At 41.1% G+C, this 17,971-nt stretch overlaps 1 protein-coding gene across 1 annotated transcript; it reads right to left on the minus strand.

Moving 5' to 3' along the window:
• Positions 1-4,869: 4,869 nt before the first annotated feature.
• LOC122617043 (centrosomal and chromosomal factor) lies at positions 4,870-13,186 on the minus strand. The gene is made up of 3 exons (XM_043792702.1): positions 10,796-13,186; positions 8,011-8,082; positions 4,870-6,640 (listed from the first exon to the last, which is right to left on the minus strand). The coding sequence occupies exons 1-3, from the start codon at positions 11,585-11,587 to the stop codon at positions 5,801-5,803; spliced, it is 1,704 nt and encodes a 567-aa protein (XP_043648637.1). The 5' UTR covers positions 11,588-13,186; the 3' UTR covers positions 4,870-5,800.
• Positions 13,187-17,971: the final 4,785 nt, after the last annotated feature.

Genomic DNA, 17,971 nt, shown 5'->3' on the forward strand with positions numbered 1-17,971 from the left:
TTGTGTTACATTTCTGTGTTTGGATTTTAATTGGGTTATAAAGAGTTGCTCACCAATCGAAATGCTTACTCTACAAATTAGTTCCAACTCGATTGGAAGAATAATAGCGAATAAATTACATTGGATAGGAAATTGAAACGAAATGCTGAAGAAATCTCAAATGCGTCAGCATTTTGGTAATAAATTGCACTTGGCCAAGACTTCCTTCCATCGAAAATAGATTTATTTATGAATGTAGCCCGGATGGATGGACAGCCGAGCAGAACTTGCAGAACTTGCAGCCATTCCCATCTGCGTCTCACCTGATTGGTGTCCCATTAGGGCAACAAATTAGCTCTTGGCCAGTTCTCTTGGCCATTCCAGGGTTCCGGCCGGGTTATTTACGACCAGGAGATGCAATCCCCAAGCAGATCGAACAGCGTTTGTGCATTTTGCTTTGCCATAAATCATAATGGCAGTGCATGTCCCCCAGTTTACTACTTTTATGGCACAGTGCACAGAAAAAGTGTTCGTTTTATGACCAAATAAAAACGTAAATATTAAACACTTTAAAGGTAGTCGGGGATGTTGAAATTCATTACATTTTAGTAATTTTAGTAATTTTTAAATACATTTTTACTTATTATAAACTTTATAAATGAATAGTAAATATTTACATTTTCTATCTCTTAATATGTGTATAAAACATTGCTTTACTTTGATATCTCCAAATTAAGTAAATATACGTAATGCTAGTGATAAGTAGAACTTAAGAAGGTGCTAGAGAGTATTATACTCTCTATTTTTCTGTGTGTAATGCGCAGTAAGTTGTCTTACTTTCAACTGGCGGCGAAGGCTTTTGCCTAATTGATTTACAACACTTTCCAACCTTACTCAATGCCGAAGTGACAAATGCAGGGCTCTGCTGCTGGCTTCTCTTATTGTTATTATTATTATTGCTATTACTAGTATCTTTATCTGGCGACTTGCGGGATATGTTCTTGGAGGCGGAATGGGTTGCAAAATGGGGTTGCCAGGGGGTTGGGGATGGTCGGAATGGGGATGGGGTTTCGCTGGGGGACTTGCTCAATGCTCGATTGCGCGACAATCGCAATGGGACCATATATATGTGTTTCGCAGCTTATCATGCCCAGCATATACGTACTAAATGTGAGTATATATATGGATGTATGTGACTGAGTGTGTGTATACATATGCTGACTCCCTGGGGTCGCATTGGAGCGTGAGCATTTTGCAAAAATAATTTATGGCAAACTGTTGATTGCTGACATGGGGCCCCCAGAGCAGCAGCAGCAGCAGAAACAACAGCAACAACACCAACAACAACAACGAGAACAAGGCACAAAAAACTAAAAACAAGACTAAAACAGAATTATTAACAGATGTAGCAACGCAAGAAGATAGGCGCACAATTGCTATAAAAAGGAAAAACAATGATACCCGAGCAAATTATCAGCAATATTAAAAGAAACAAGAGCAATGACAGCCCCATCAGATAGCTAAATGGTATCAACAACTCAAGCAAGAGCAACATCAGCAACAGTAACATTAGCAAAAGTAACATTGGCAAGAAAAGCAACAGTAACATTGGCAACAAAAGCAACAGCAACATCTGGAACAAGATCAACATCAAGGGTAACAGCAAAATAAGAAGAACAAAGCACAAAAACTAAGAAAACGAAAACAGAATTATTAACTGATGTAGTATAGCATGAAGTATGGCATATGTATGTACGATAAAAAAAATGATAACAATAATATTCAAACAATTAATCAGCAATATCAAAAGAAACAAGAGCAAGGCCAGCAACATTAGTTAGCTAAATGGTATCAACAACTCTAGCAAGGGCAACATCAGCAACAGTATCATTGGCAAGAGCAACATAAGCAACATCAGTAACATCAGTAACAGCAGGAATATGAACGAGAGCAACATTTACAGCTACAGCAGTAAAGTAAAAGTGCCAACAGTAGCAACAGCAACATAAGAAACAAAAGCAACATAAACAGCTGCAACTGCAACATAACAGGAGCAACATTAAACAGCCCTAGCAGCATCAGCAACATGGCAACATTAAGAACAACATTAAGCAGCAACACTACAGGCACAAGACAACACCACTGGCTTAATAGACAACACTAACAAAGTAGCAACAGTAACAAATAAAAAGAAAACCAACAATACTTGTAAATAACATTATGGCCAAACAGCAGCAACAATAGTTCCTACAACAACAGCAGCAACAATAGCTGCTACAATAACAGCAGCAACAATAGTTGCTACAATAACAGCAGCAACATTGTAGCGAAGTCGTAGCCCTCTTTTGGCAGTGTCTGTGCACTGAGAAAAACGTATCCAAAAATGTTAGCTAATTTATAGAAAAAAAACGGAATATCTTCAAATAGAAACGTAACAATCAACTTGCTCAATTCTATTAAGTTTTTTCGATTTATTTTTTACTAGTGCATCTATTAGTTTCATTATTGTTGGGTACGCGGCTAGAATTTATCATTAGTTTACTCGTTGTACAAGCATACAAACTATATATGTATATGGGATTATATGCCAAATAGATTAACAATTGTAATCGCCGTTGTTGTAGCTGCTGCTGTTGTTGATTTTGCCAAGCGAATCGCAACACAACGAGCAAAACAATAAGCTAACAGCAACTGTAGAGGCAGCGACAACGGACAACTCGGGTGTTGATGTGTTTTCGAAAACATTGCGTCATTTCCAGATGGCAAGCTTTAAGCCAATTGCCCCCCAGCACAGCACAGCCCCCCTGCCCCTCCTCCATTCCCCCACAACCACACCCCTGTGCAGTGAAAACACAGAGACCAAGTGGCAGACGATCGAGTTGAGTTCGTAGAAAAACTGCGCCAATTCTACGAACTGAACTTGGGGATGTCGACGCCAATATCGGAAGGCAGCTGGCAGTGTGGATACTGACACGTACACACATATGTACATCCAGATGTACATAGTATTCGTGTGGGGGGAGGAGGAGGAGAGGGGTGGTGTGTGTGCCTGAACATGATTGATATTTGCCAGCCATGATTACTCGTAGTCACAGCCCGTCAGAAGTGGTGATAAAACGACAAACACAGCTCGAGATACTTATCGTGTCGCGAAGGAAATTACACAAAAGTTGGCGGTTGCAACTTACAGGGTATGCGATAACTGTGCCGAGTACCCAATATTTATATTTCTTTTTGCAATTTTTTAGTGAATATCACAGCTTTCTATTATCACAGTCTGATTATTGATTCTTTAGCAAGTTTGCAATGGTTTAAATGGGATTTTTAAGACAGCACTTGCCACTCTTTGTTGAACCTATGAAATACTTTTATATAAAACAAGTAGCAGCCCATATCTATGCCACATCCGCAAGAGGAACCTTTGGAACGGGCTACGAAGTGGATGAGCTGTGGCTGAGCGTAATCTGCATTTGCAGACAGTTGGGCGACTTCTTGGAGCAGTTGGAGCTGCAGTAGAATGTTTTCCTGCGCTGGGGGAGATAACTTACCACTGAATGCTGAATTGCTGTGGGGTAGGGCCAGTGAAAGATGATGATTAGCAACGACCTTAAATAACCTATGGCTATTCTATAGACGCGCTGGAATAGTATCGTCTGGAAAGTGTTTGCCTTCGAGGCGAAACTGATTCGAGTGCAAATATTTACCATGTGTGTTTGAGCTTTTCTTTGATCACCTAAAAGCAGTAGGTGGGTTGCTTTTCTTTTGGAGGCGGATACCTACGTCAATGCGGGATCAATGGGATTAAGCACTGCCATTGTATTGCTCCATTTATCACTTTTAACACCATATAGTGCAAACAGACTGTTTGAGTTATAAAGGGAACTAATTTATCACTTATCGCTGTTCAATGGGGAAAATGAATACAGCGCAAATACGAGCGAAAACCTGCGGCTTTTCACAAATATCACAAAGTACATTTGCTCATCACAAATAATAAAATAATCAAATTCCATCAAATTCAGTTAATAATCAATAGTACGATGAGGATTCGTCATTTGGTTAGCTGTGCAGTCATGGACTATTTATATTTAGCAGAAATTTAAGTGTTGTTAATTGTGAATTAATAACTATTTATCTATTTGATGTGAAAAACGAGTATTCCATTTGCGTCATCGGTACCTTCGCCCAATTGCGTTAATGATTAAAATCCAACCTTAGAGAGCCATTAAAAATTAGCAAAATCAAACAAAGATCGGAAGTCCATTCCATCAAGAACTATCAACAATAATCACTTTTTCAAAGAACCATTTGGATATTATCATTTATTCAAGGCAATAATAGCGCAGCGTAAACAAAATGCCCTAAAAAAGTGAAAATTAAATTAGTTATTATCTTCTTTTTTTTTTTTTTTGTTGTATATTTTTGAATTGTTTATTTAGCAATTAATGTTTGCTTTGTGGCCCCTCCTTTAAATTGCCTAGTTCTTTGATACAGTTGAGAGCGCTTGTGATTTATGGACGAGACCCTCGACGCGCATGCGAGTGTAAATGTGAGTGTGAATGTGAATACGACTATGAATATGAATAATCGCAGCGAAGGCGAACAACAAGCCTCATTGTTCTGGGCGGTAGTTGCTCAATAGGTCTGACAGTCGGCTATACAATTAGGCAATTCTCACAACACAATCGAACCCTTTTACATGATTGACTCGCCAAGGAACTTGGATCACCAGAACTAATACATTACCCCAATTTGAGGGTTTATAAACAAATAGATTTACTATATTTATTTATATGATATTTATTAACCAATGCCAAATAAAATTTATCATCAAAGAGCACCCATTACTCTGTGAATAAAATTCCATCCAAATAATAAAATTCATTCGTGTCATTTTCAAAATGAAATTCAACATTTCTGCATTTTTATTTGGAGCCCTTCGCTCGATTCAAATTAGTTATGCATAACAAAAATTAAGATTTGCACATTTCATGTTTCATTGTTTGCTCCTTTCCATTTCGTGTTTCCTTTTTGTTTTTTTTTTCGACTATTTACAGTATTAAGTTTAAACATATGGATTTGCATATGCGATAAAAAGTTAATTAAATTTACATGTTGTTACGGCTTCATTTATTTGCATTACATGTAGAGACACTTTTGCAATCAATTCGCGTTTGTTTGCTCTTTCCCTTTTATGCATAAGATAACAAGGCTTAATTGACTAAAAAAAATAAAGGCACCTGAGTTCAAAGTGTTATTGCCAAATGTAAATATAATAAAACGAAAATCAAAAATATATAACGCTTGCTGGAAATCAAAAAACGATAATCATAAAAAAGTATATATTTATAACCGTAGCACATAAATATATATATACATATGTATATATATATACGTACATGTATAGAAATACACTGTTTAACGTAAAGCATTTATAATTAATTCAATTTAATTAATGGTATGTTGTTTGTTTCACCCCTACTTCAACTGCACTCCTTTTACTGACTGACTGACTTCGGATATACTCACTGATATCGTTCATGTGTGTTTATAAATGTATATAGATAAAGTACTTATATGGTCATTGTCCCTGAATGAAATGCTCGTTTCCCCCCTCGCTTTCCCCCTGCTAATTAAGCCCCCTGGTTCTACGAATTCTTGGCTCTGGTTTCGACCAATTGTTGCTTTGCTGACTAGTGCGTTGGTTGTCTCTTTCCCCCCATTTCCCCCTATTCCCCCCTCGTAGTTTGTCTACATGTTTTTTTGTTTTGGTCGGATTTAGCCAATATCCCAAAATCCTGACCCATGGTATTTGCTAGTTTCATTGCATATTGTACAGCTGCGGTGGCTCCTTGCTGGCCGGCATCCCATGATCGTACTTCCCGAGCTCGGCTTCGTAGAGCAGATTGTTGATCAGGTGCTTCACCACAATCTTCGACTTGGACGTCTTCAGTTTGCGTATGGTTATGGCCACGTATTCCCCGAATACCCCATATTCGTCCACATGATTGGCACTCAGGCCGCCGCCGCCGCCACCGCCTCCGCCCCCGATGAGCGGCTTGGGGGGCGTGGCGCCGCTGTTGTTGCTGCTCGAGCTGCAGTTGCTGGATGTTGCAGTTGGGTCCAGTGAGGTGTTGTTGTTGGTGTTGCTGCTGTTGCTGCCGCTATTGCCGTTGCCGTTGCCATTTGACGTTGAGAGATCACGATCACGATCACGTTTTTGTGCCATGTTACTGGAATGTTGTTGCTGTTGCTGCTGCAGTTGCAACGCCTGTTGTTGCTGCTGCTGCTGATGTGGCTGGTGTTGTTGTTGCTGGTGGTGCTGCTGTTGCTGATGCGGTTGCCCGTTGCAGTGGCTCAGGCTGAGACCGTGATTGTGGCTAAAGTGCTGCTGGAGCGCCTGAAACGCGAGCTGGCTGTGGTTCATCTGCTGCTGCTGCTGCTGGTGGTGGCCAGCGGAACCGCCAGTCCCCGCTCCCGCCCCCGCCGCACCGCCCACCACCTTGATGGGCGTCAATGTCAATGCGCCCACAACGTGCTCCACGCCCATCGCCTTGCGTTTGCGGTGGTTGTACGTTAGGTCCGTCGGCTTGTAGTAATTTATGGGCGACGGCGTGCTCGTCCGCCGATCCAGCAGCCCCAGCTCCGATTCGTGTTCGATCTGTTGGGATTGGGCAAAGGATGGATAGAGTGTGTTGAAAGGTGTGCACTGGGAACAAGTCTTGCAGACTAATATAGAAATACCCTATACTAAACCGCTTAGATTTATGATAGTAAATAATATTTTATTAGTGGCTCTTAAAAGCTAGATTCCATTTATATCTATATAATGTTCCTTTCTTTGCTGTTAGCTATGGTTTTCAATAATTTTTTGTGCATTGCCCAAGCTAGAAAATAGAGATTATCCCAAACACCCTTACAAGGTGGCGAGGGATGAGCTTTTCCCTTCGTAAAGTAAAATCCGTTCAGCATTTCATCAGCTTCATATATTATTTAGCTAAAGATGGGCCGGTCAAAAAATACCGGAACCTGTTTCGCTATACTTATATACATATTTATAGTATCAACGTCTGACGAAATCAACGCTGAGCTGTTTCATCAACTATTTGCTAGAAGCGCATCGCTTAGTATATATAATAATATAAACAATTCGATTTGTAGGTTTGCCAAAGTGCCTGAAGGGAGAGACGACTGGGACATGTGCTTACTTTGATAAGCCCCCCGAGTTGAGTAATTAAATTAAATTGTGGGCACAACCTCGTCTGGGAAAGTGTCAAATACTGGGAGACATCCTAGTCAGGCCATTTTGCAATCAATGCAGCTTGGGAAATATGCAATATTCATGACATAGAATTTGGGAACTCACTGCATTGGGTTGCTAAAATTTGAATCGAAATGACCAAGTGATTCACACGCCTTTGACTTTTAAAGCTTATCAATAGCGATATACGGATGTACTATAGTATATCTGCCTTAGCAACACAAATGACCTTCGGGGACTCGAAAGTTTCGACGGTCAATGTGCAAGTTGTGGACGTCACAGAGTGATAAGACTCGTCATCGAATTAAGTTAGTTACAGAGTTTTATACACTTTCGCCCTATCAAGTAAGTAATCTAATCTTGGTATTTGCTTGGAACCAATAATCGAAAATATAGAAAAAAAGCGGGAATCTTAAGTCACTGCAATCGAGATTATATCACTGCGTTTAAATAAGTGCAATTTGTGGTCCTTACAACGATTTGTACTTATTAAGTAATTTACTTGAAATAGAAATACATTTGGGCTGAAAATGGTAGGATACTTGATATGATCATTATCGTTATTTCTACTAATTCAAAAGACATTATTCAAAAGTGATCCCGTGTCAAAAATGATTTTCTAATTACACCCACGCACCACTTGACTTGCCACTTCAGGGGATGTGATAAAAACAAAAACAAAAATGGTAAATTATCCCCCCAAAAAGAGTAACTTCAACCTGTCAATTCAATTAAAGTGCGATTAACAATCAATGGCAGGGGGTACTTACAATTTCTGTTTTCACATCCTCGGCGCTGATGTTGCAGTAATTCTCGCCATCCAAATCGGAAGAGGAACGTGTCTGCGAAGATCGAACAAAAAAATCTCGAATTAGCGTAGACCGTAGAGTCAACAACAAATACAATTATGGCAGTGTGGAGAATTTGCCAGACAAATAATAACAATAAATACAAAAACAAAACATAACATAATAGTAGTGGACAGACGCAAAGCGAGGAACGCGAGAGAAATAGAAAACAAATTAGAATAATAATAAAAAGCAAACTCAGGCACAAAAATACAAAAACACAAACACACAAAAGTCGATGCAGACTCGCAAGTTGAGCCGCTGGCGATTAAATTAGTTACGGCGGTACAAGGTGCCAGAGGGCAGGGGGGAGTGGCTCAGGGGCGGGGGCGGTACGGGCGGGACAGCAGCCAAGTCAATACCAAAGTGGACCAACGGGTGGACAGCCTCACAGACGGACGTGAGACGAGTGACCAAAAAAAATGACAGACGAAAAATAACACAAATTATGGCCAATTCATTGGGAAGTCGACGAGCAAATACCCTATATCTTCGGCGTTAAGTATGTAATTTAACGAAACAATTCTATAGATCTAGATAGGTATTAGTTTAGTTAGGTAAATGCATTATATCCGAAAGTCCTATAGAAATATTAAATATTTCTAAGAAAATATATTAATTATTTTTAATTACCTATTTGAAAAATATTCGAAACTAAATTAAATTCCTAAAAAACAAAAAGTCCGAAAATAATACTTAAATATTTATTTTTAAAATGTAGGTAACAGTACCTTAAATTCTAGCTACTTTCCCTTGGAACTCGAACTAGTGGCACAGGTGTGATATAATAAAATGTAATTCCAGTGGGATTGTAATATTACAATTACTTACGAAAAGTACACAAACTTTGTATGATTATACTGGTCAAGGTCGCCTTATCTCAGACGCTTAGTGGGGCGCACAATGTGACTAATGCAACTGATTGCTTCAATAAACGTTTAGATAATAGTGCATCTATTATTAATTATTTAAGACTATTTGATTTCCGGGCGGGCGATCGCACTACATACATATGTACATACATATGTAACTAGTAGGCATCTTGGCAAGCGCCTCTTCTTCGGAGCTTCGGGGAAAGCTCGCCGCTTTAGCTGCCCAGCTGAAGTTGCCCATTGCCCGTTTGCTGGACGGGCGGAGCTTCTGCCCAAAAGTCTCGTAATTTTTTCGGGAGAGAATCGGAATCAAATACAAAACCGAACGAGCGGGCGAGGCGACATAGGAATAACGAAACGCAGTCCGGCAACTTGCTATATTAATATTGCTACGTATATATATGCACACATGCATACAGGCATACATGCATATGTATTCATTTTGGAGCTACCGCTGCTTGGGGGCGGCGGAGCATCGATGCGGGGCCAAGGGGCGTGGCTCGGTGCAAAACGTGGGGCCGTCGATTTCTACGGCTGATGCAACACACATGTGTATGCATTATGGATATACATACGTACATATGGATGTATGTATGTGCATTTGTAGGTTTGGCGGTGTGTACAGCAGAAGCGGCAGCGCAAATCAAAGCCAGTTGACACACACACACTGGCACACTAACACCAATACTGGCTTATCAAGCGCAACGCAATAGCAGCTACCGAGCACAGTGGGCTTAATCAATTCTGTGCAAATCACTTAAATAAATAGGGCCTACTAAACATAGCATCTCATTAACATTTGAAGAGAAAACAACAAAATTGTAAATTATACACAAAAAGTAAACATTATTAATCATCACAAAAAAAAAAAATTGTTTAATACAAAAAATGTGTTCATAACGAAAAAAATTACTAATACGTTATGTGCTCCCATAATTCTCACATTTATGTAGATACACGGGTGCCAGTCAATTCTCACATATTTTAAATTTAATCAACATTACTTGAAATTTGTATTATTTAAAATAGGCATTTTATCGCTTTTGATTTTAATTCTTGTGGTTTTTAAAAATATTACGCATACGCCAAGTATCTCAGCAATAATTCGTCAAAGTTGTAAATATTTAGCTCTAACTCTTTTTGAGTATGGTTGCTATTTAAAGCAGACATTTCAAGTGAGTGGTAGTTGCTTTACATTTTATGGGTTTGAACAAAAAAAATACGCATACGCCACGTATACCAACCGAAAATTGGTCACACTTCTAAACCTCATTTGCCCTTCTAGGTCGAGGTTTCTGTACGTATGTGCATGTTAAAACAAAAAGTTGTGCTATTACTAGTTATAATCATGCAATGGCAAAAAGCCTTTAATCAATTGTTTAATATATTACGTATACGACATGTTGGCCCAGTTTTTAAATGCTGAACTGCACATGCTTTTGAAATAGTTATGTTCGCTTGACCAATTGGCCGGGTTTATTAAAATGTTCCTAACCTCAAAAAACTCTTAGAAAACATTGGGCTTTTGCCCCACTGTGCGCCACCAGTTGCGCCGCTGCCGTTGACGAACCGCTAGACAGCGACGCCTGCGACGGCGGGCGGAGGCGGCGACAGCAGCAGCGCGTGTGCTGTGCCTGGTGCCGCAAAACAAGTCAAACCACTGCCACTCACACGCGCGCACATGCAAAGCTCCAAAGAAATACGACTAACAAAAAACAATAAAAACAACTAAAGGCCGAGCAGAGACACATGCAAAATAGGTGGAGGTATACACATACATACATACATACAAACATACATAGGCCAAAGAAAAAGTAACAACAGCCGCCACTTACCACAGCCGCCGAGGAGGATTCGATCAGGGCACCGTTGACCGCCGCCTCCTCGAGTTCCAATTCGCGAGCGGCATCCATATCGCCAGCGGTATCCACATCCCGCTCCCGATCTCGAGCGTTTGCCACCGCCGCTGCGGCAGCAACGGCGGCTACAGTGGCCGCAATGCGAGCGGTAAGCTCTTCGTGCTGCTGCTGCTGCTCCACCTGCAGCATGATGTCCCTGTCCACCAGCTTGTCCGCCTTCAGCTGCTCCAGATCCAGGCTGTGCATCAGGGCCAGCTTCTCGTCCACTTCCGTTTCCGTTTCGCCATCTTGATCATGATCCTGATCCCGATCCTGATCCCGCTCGCCATCGAGTATGAATCGGATGGCCTCGTAGGCAAACCACATGGGCTGATAGATGACGCCGCGACTTCGTCCGCTCAGGACCTTGCCGTGCTCCCGATGAAAGGAGCTGCGCAGGGATTTGATCTTCGATCGGATCGATCGTATTTCCGTGCCATATTTCTGACTCAGCAGCTTGAGTGCCTCGTATTTGGTCTGTTTGATATGGTAACCTTTGGTGTTGGGATCCCAGAGGACGCGCTGCCGCCGATAGTCCTCGATGAAGTTCAGGATCGTCGAGCGGGACCATTCGACGCGATCAGCTGGTGCGGCCGTCGCTGTTGTGGTTGCTGTTGTTGTTGCAGTGGGCGAAAGTGGGAGTGGCAGCGTGGCAACATCGGCTATCAAAGCAATGGCATTGGAGTTGGCATCGAGCTTGAACTGCGCTGCGGCTGCGCTGCTGGACATTGTTGTTGTTGTTGGTAATGGTGAAAGTTTTTCCCAGCCTGCGCGCGGGATCGGGGTGGTGGGTGGTGGTTGGTTGTTGGTGGGTGGTGGGTTTGGGTCTGGGTGGTTTGGTGTACTGGTGTGTCGGTTGGCTGCGTGTTGGTGTGTAGGAAAAGGAGTGTGAGAGAGAGAGAGAGAACGCAACGCAACGACGCGACGAAAAAAGCGTCCACAACACGTTGCTTTTGACTTTCGACTGGCGGCAGCAGCGGCGGCGGCGAGCGTTGAGCGTTCGTTCAGCTGGCCGTGTTGTATTTGTGGCAGCGGCAAGTGCGGCGGCGGCAGCTCAGCTGCACTTTGTGCGAGAGAGAGAGCGCGCGTGTCCCACGGAGAGCGAGAACGAGCGAGCGAGCGCGAAGCGTCAGTTGTTCAGTTGCGACGTCCAAAATCAACGCAAAGGTAAAGGTGTGCGACTTTGTCTTTGCCTCTCTCTCTCGCACACCCGCTCTTCTGTATGCCTGTGTGTGTGTGAGTGCTGCAGCAGGCGGGCTTTTTGTTTTTTTTTTTGCGCGCGACCTGTTGTTGCTCGCTTGATAATGGCAGGCTTTGTTGTTGCTGCTGCTGCTGTCGCTATCAGCTGTTTTATTGCATGTTGTTGTTGTGGTCGCCACCGATGTGCGACGTGGTGTTGCTGCTGCCGTTGTAGTTGTTGCCCCTATAGAGAGCACACCAACAAAAGGTTCAGTTGTTGTATTTTGCTGGTGTTTCGCCTCTATTGGTATAAATGTTGGTGTAATTATTATTAATGTTGCGGCTACTTCTACTAAAATTGCTCTGGTTGAAAGTTCTCGATATAGTAGCTATTGGTGTACCGGTTGGCGTTGGTGTAATTGTTATTGGTGTAATTCGTAATCAGTTACAGGTGTTTTTTTTGCTGTTGTGGTATCTCAAGTGCTTGATAATGGTGTTGTTGTAAATATTATTTCCAATGTTTCTATTGTGTTGAGTTGCGTTACCGTTGGTGTGGCTCTTTGTGCTGCCGTTGTGGCATCAGCTGTTGTTGCTCCTGCCGCTTTGTTGCTGCTGCTGTTGTTGTTGTTGGTGAATCATCTGATATTCCAGCTGGTGTTATCAGTTTTGTTTCTTGCTTTTGTTGCTGAGGTGAGTTGGGCTGCTGCTGCTTTTCTATCGGTTGTTGTTGCTGTGGCTGCCACTGTTGTTGCCTGTGGCTTTTGCTATTACTGCTGCTGCTGTTGCTGCTCCTCTCTCGTGCTTTTCTTTTTTGGTTGTCGCCACTTCGTCGACGCTCGTTCGCCGCTCGTCGTTCGCTGTTGAAATCACGATTTGTACTAATTTCACATATTTAAACTGTGTGTGGCATGCGCGCTGCTCCAAACAGGCCGGTTGCCGTTGTTGTTGTTGCTGCTGCTGCTGTTGGCCGTAAGTTCGTCACTTGCTCTTCGCTCCCCCGCCCCCTGGTCCGCACACCTTTCCGTTCGCTTTGCTCGTGTCGCGACTTGCGATCGTTGCTGTTGCTGCTGCTGCGACTCTGCCTGCTGCTGCTGTCGTCAACAGCCCCACGTTGCACAGTGGGTCCGATCCGATCGCACTGCGCATGTGGCAGCGGCTGCCAAACGAAGGCGACCATGAGATGCTGGAAACCAACGAGCACATACACTGGCATCTAGGCAAAAGCCTATTTTTAAACAGCGACACATGGCACAGTGTGGCGATCGCAGTTTACATGTTGCAAGTATGGAAGAGATCACGTAAAACAATGTGTCTTTCATCAATTATTTTAACACAACATAGACAGAAAAATACAATAGGTAACAAATTAATAATAACATTTTTGTCTCTATTGTGTTTATAGAAAAGTACCCGATAAACCCTGATTTATTTCGGTGCTTCATATTATTTTAATGAATATTAATGGATATTAATGAATTTTAATGGATAGAATTCAGAACAAGTAAGAAAAATTACTAAAAAACATTAATAAAACCCTCAACACGTAAGTTAATTATTAAACAATATATTTTTCAAGACATGTTAACGTGTTTTGTTTGAGGCATCACATATTATTCTTTATTTCTTAAAACAGCTTTTGCCCCACTGTGCTCTTGGCCGCTAAAGCTGTAAATATTGTTGCTGCCTGGTCCTCTCACTAGCCCTCTCTCTCTCGCACTTCTCTCATCAGCACGGTTGAGAAGTTGTTATCGTTGCCACTGTCGTTTTAGCTGTTGCTGCTGCTGGTGTTGTTGTTGTTGTTGTTGTTATTATTATTGCTGCTGCTGGACACAGCAAAAATAATAACAACAACAGCTGAAAGCTCGAAAACACGGTAACAAATTTAGCGAGTCAGCAAAATAACAGAAAAAGAATCGAAAAAGGAATTGCATTTCACGGAGAGTTTGGACGTTTTCGGGCTTGTCTCTCAGATATTCTGTTTCATTATACCCTTCACAAAGAGTATTGCCTATTTGGCCAGCTAAACAAACATGATTAAATTTACAAATTACAAATTGTATATTAAGTAATCAGGTATACGATGTATGATTTGATAAAATGTTCAGATATTTTTGTAGATTCTAATAAAATGTACATTTATTTACATATAAATATGTACTTGATGATTTAGTTATATTATCTAATTTATTTCAAGTGCTTTTTCCATAGGGTATTAGCTGTTTCGATCTTTATTGAAGACCCTCCTTTTTCGTCTCTTAATCGCAAGGTGTCGCTCACGTAGGCAGCTCTTTGATTTTGCATTCCCCTGCACTCACTCTTTCTCCCTCTCCAGGGTACACACATACATACATATATTCTGATTCTTCTCTGAATGGCGTGTCCTAAACCACGTGCGAAGATTTTGTATAATTTCACCGAATTTCCGTGTCTCATTCGCACGCATACACTCATACATACATACATACATAATTAGAGCAACTTAAGCGGACTTTTCTTATCAGTTTTGCATTTCGCCTTGCACAAGCGCTCCCTCTCTTTCTCGCACAGCTGTTTTGCATTGCGGAAGCTTTCGCGGCTTCTCCTTCTTCTGTCCGTCCTAACGGCTCATTATCAAGCTGCGCCGCTGCTGCAGTTGACGGCGCAGTCGCAGCCGCAGCGACGTGTTTGCCGCACCTACGATAACGGTATTCAGCTGACATGACCATGCACCTACCTCGACAAAAAACCGGTTCTACTGACTGCGGCATACGCTGCACCACCAAAAGTCAATAAAAACTGCCACTTCGCTTACGCTTGAAAATAAAAGATCTGCAGTTGCAATTAGAAAAGTCATGGGGGGTGTACAGTAAATTATAAGTTAAAGATTTTTTTTTAGCATTAAGTTAAAATTATTTGTTTGCAGTTTGGAGAGCTGTTTAACTTTATAATGTATTACTTTAGTTTCAGTTGGGGAAGTTTCAGTTATCGTTCTATGTAAATATGTTAATTTTAGCTCTCTAAAATATTTTTAATAACGTCGATAAAAAAAACAAAGAACATTTTTAAATTTTGTTACTCATAAACGTTGCTGAGTTGATCACTTTGAAAATGTAATAGTTTTTTAATATTAATTAAACACGATTCCATTATTGATGAATACCTCCATATGTACATATAATATGTATATGTACTTAGATAATTACTTTTTAATGATTAAACATTTATTTAGATAATAGATACTTTCGAAAACGCTAGGTCTTAATTCATATAATAGATACTTTAAAAACGCTAGGTATCAACTTGGACCCGAAAAAATATTTTTTCAATTTTTTTATTTGTATACAAATTAAAATGTTACGATAGTTAAGATAACAAACAGTGCGATGAATAAAAGATCGCTTACTCATGAATCCCAATACGTAAGCACTTCCTTAGTGGCCTTTGTGCCAAGGCAAGTGCGTCCAGGCCAAAGTAGTGTGATTAATCGCCATTAAAAGCGGCGAAAATAACATGGCTTGCAGCGTGACTGCGGCACATTAGACCCCAACCCAAATTGGCCCGAACTGCGTCAGGCAGGCAAACGAAGCGACGCGACGCGACGTCAGCGATGTGGCGCAAAGCTTTTTGCATTCAATTCTCGCTGCCAGTTGACAAATTGACGTTCAAAGTTGTTTGCGCAGCATTTCAGTTGCAGTTTCGGTTGCGTTGCCTGTTTTTCCTCTTCTTCATCTTCTTCTGCCAGCCCGTCTTTTCACCCGCTTTCCATCCGCCAATGGAACATTCAGGTTCCTTATTACGTTATGACTCTCGACGGTGCGAGAGTTCTCCCCACTTCGCTACCTTTAAATGTGATTGTGCGATTGAGTGCAAATGAACGATATGGCATAACACCGGCCTACAAAAGTTATCATACTGATAAATTTATGTACTTCATACATACATATAAGGGAGCAACAGTTGTAAAGGCCCTAAAAAGTATGCAACAATCACATTTTACTCCGGAATTCGTAATAAGATCAGTTCTATAAATAAGTGTATAAGGCAACCCATTTATATTTTAAAACTTAACATTTCATTAAATCTTAAAAATACTTAAGCTATTCTAAATTTTAAGTCTAAAAACATTTTTTATTTATTACTTACGTACGTGGTATGTCCGAATTTGTAAATATTTCCATAAACATATTAAAGCAAATAAAGTAGAAAGCATAATCAATACTGAATATTGCAGTAAACACAGTTATAAAACGTATACTTATTAATATTTTTGAATAGATTAGTCTTAGCTTTCTTCAATAACTCATTGCAAATAATTAATTTTTATGTGCAAACTTGAGCGAATACTTTCTATACGCACTGTTTCGCCAAGAAATATATAAATTGCAATTTCTGTTCCTGCTGCTGCTGCATTACTGTTGTTGCCAATTCAGTTTGTCGCTGCCATCTAAAATGCATTGAGCTGTCACATTAGAGCAGCAACTCGATACGTCAGGCCCTGCCTTCCGCCCCTACCCCCCTCTCCACCCCTCATTTCCAACACCCCCCACCCAGCCGTCCATTAGGGGAGCTCAGCGTTTTACTTGCAGTCAAACACTTTTTTTTATCAATCAACTTTGAAGGTGTTACTGCAGTGGATGTTGATGTTGCTGCTGTTGCTGTTGTTGCTGCTGCGACTGTTGCCGTTGTTGCTGCTGCGGCTGTTGCAGTTGTTGCTGCTGCGGATGTTGCAGTTGTTGCTGCTGCTGCGGCAGCGAGCGTTTGTCGTTGCGTGCACTTTGGTGGAAATGGCTGTTGACGTTGGCTATATGGAATACTTATAAGTAAAAATACATATTTTTATTCAATTTGCAACATCACGTCGGGACGTCGCCACTCCGGCATTGTCTTTTGTTATTTTTGCGCTTGCCCCTGCGCACCACCGCACCACTGCACCGCTGCACCACCACCGCCACCCCCTCGCTGTTTATCTGACGATGTTTTTGCCCCCCCCGCATTTTTTCAATTATGCATCGCACAGTGCCAGCTAGTCGCCCTCTAAATGCAGTGCCAGTGCCAGTAAGTTGTAAGTTGGCCAGTTAATGCCTTTGTGTGGCACAGACTTTCTGGCAAAGGTATGGGAAAAACACGTACTAGAAAAGGTAAGGCTGGTAAAAAGATACAAAGATACAAGATACAAATATGTGGATGCCTTAAAATAAGAATCGAATGAGTTAAATAACAATGAAAACCAATAATGCCTTCACAGTGCTTCTAATTGTTTACAAAAAAATGATAAGCGAATTAAATGAATAATGAATCGAGTAATAATAAAAAACGGTGTATAAATATATAATGCTTTTTGATATACATTTTTTTATTCTATCTGTAATTACTAGTCAACAATAACAATAGATTAAAAACAAAGAAAATAAATAAAAAAATAGTCTGCTCTTGCGCTTTGTTCTATTGTTTTTTATCATATTCAAATTAATCATAGACCATGCATCATGCTGACTTACAGATAATATGGAAATAAACGCTATTCCAAATTTATAAACAAATACTTACGATAACTATGTAACTTTCTTCTCACTTAAGATAACTTTTGGCTGAATAATTATACAGAAAAACATAGAATTGATAGAAACATTTTTGCGCTGTGTGCATTTGCTTGAGTTTTGCCACTGATGCGTATCTGATGGCCAGCCTGGTCGATCCAGTTCGGACCGAGTTGGCCAAGTTAGCCAAGTTAGCCGCGTGCTAACGGGAAGTCGACGTTGAGTGAGCGGCCAAAGGAAGTGCATTTGAATGAATGCACATCTGATAAAGCCTAATACCCATAGACAGGCCGCTCCTCCGCTCCACCGCTCCTCTGCACTCCGCAATCCACAACTCACAACTCACTCGAGTGGTCAGCACTTGGGATCTGTTTAATTAACTTTTTGCTTTTGGCCGATTTGCGAAGGCTGCCAGCCA

The sequence above is a fragment of the Drosophila teissieri genome, chromosome 3L, assembly GCF_016746235.2.
Source record: "Drosophila teissieri strain GT53w chromosome 3L, Prin_Dtei_1.1, whole genome shotgun sequence".
In the NCBI taxonomy this organism is placed as follows: Eukaryota; Metazoa; Arthropoda; class Insecta; order Diptera; family Drosophilidae; genus Drosophila; species Drosophila teissieri.

Excerpts from the sequence above, each read along its gene's own strand:
- LOC122617043 (XM_043792702.1), bottom strand. The coding sequence starts at position 11,587 with ATGTCCAGCAGCGCAGCCGCAGCGCAGTTCAAGCTCGATGCCAACTCC. Across the intron at positions 8,083-10,795 it reads AATCCTCCTCGGCGGCTGTG|ACACGTTCCTCTTCCGATTT; the intron begins GTAAGTGGCGGC and ends CGATCTTCGCAG. Across the intron at positions 6,641-8,010 it reads AGGATGTGAAAACAGAAATT|ATCGAACACGAATCGGAGCT; the intron begins GTAAGTACCCCC and ends CAATCCCAACAG.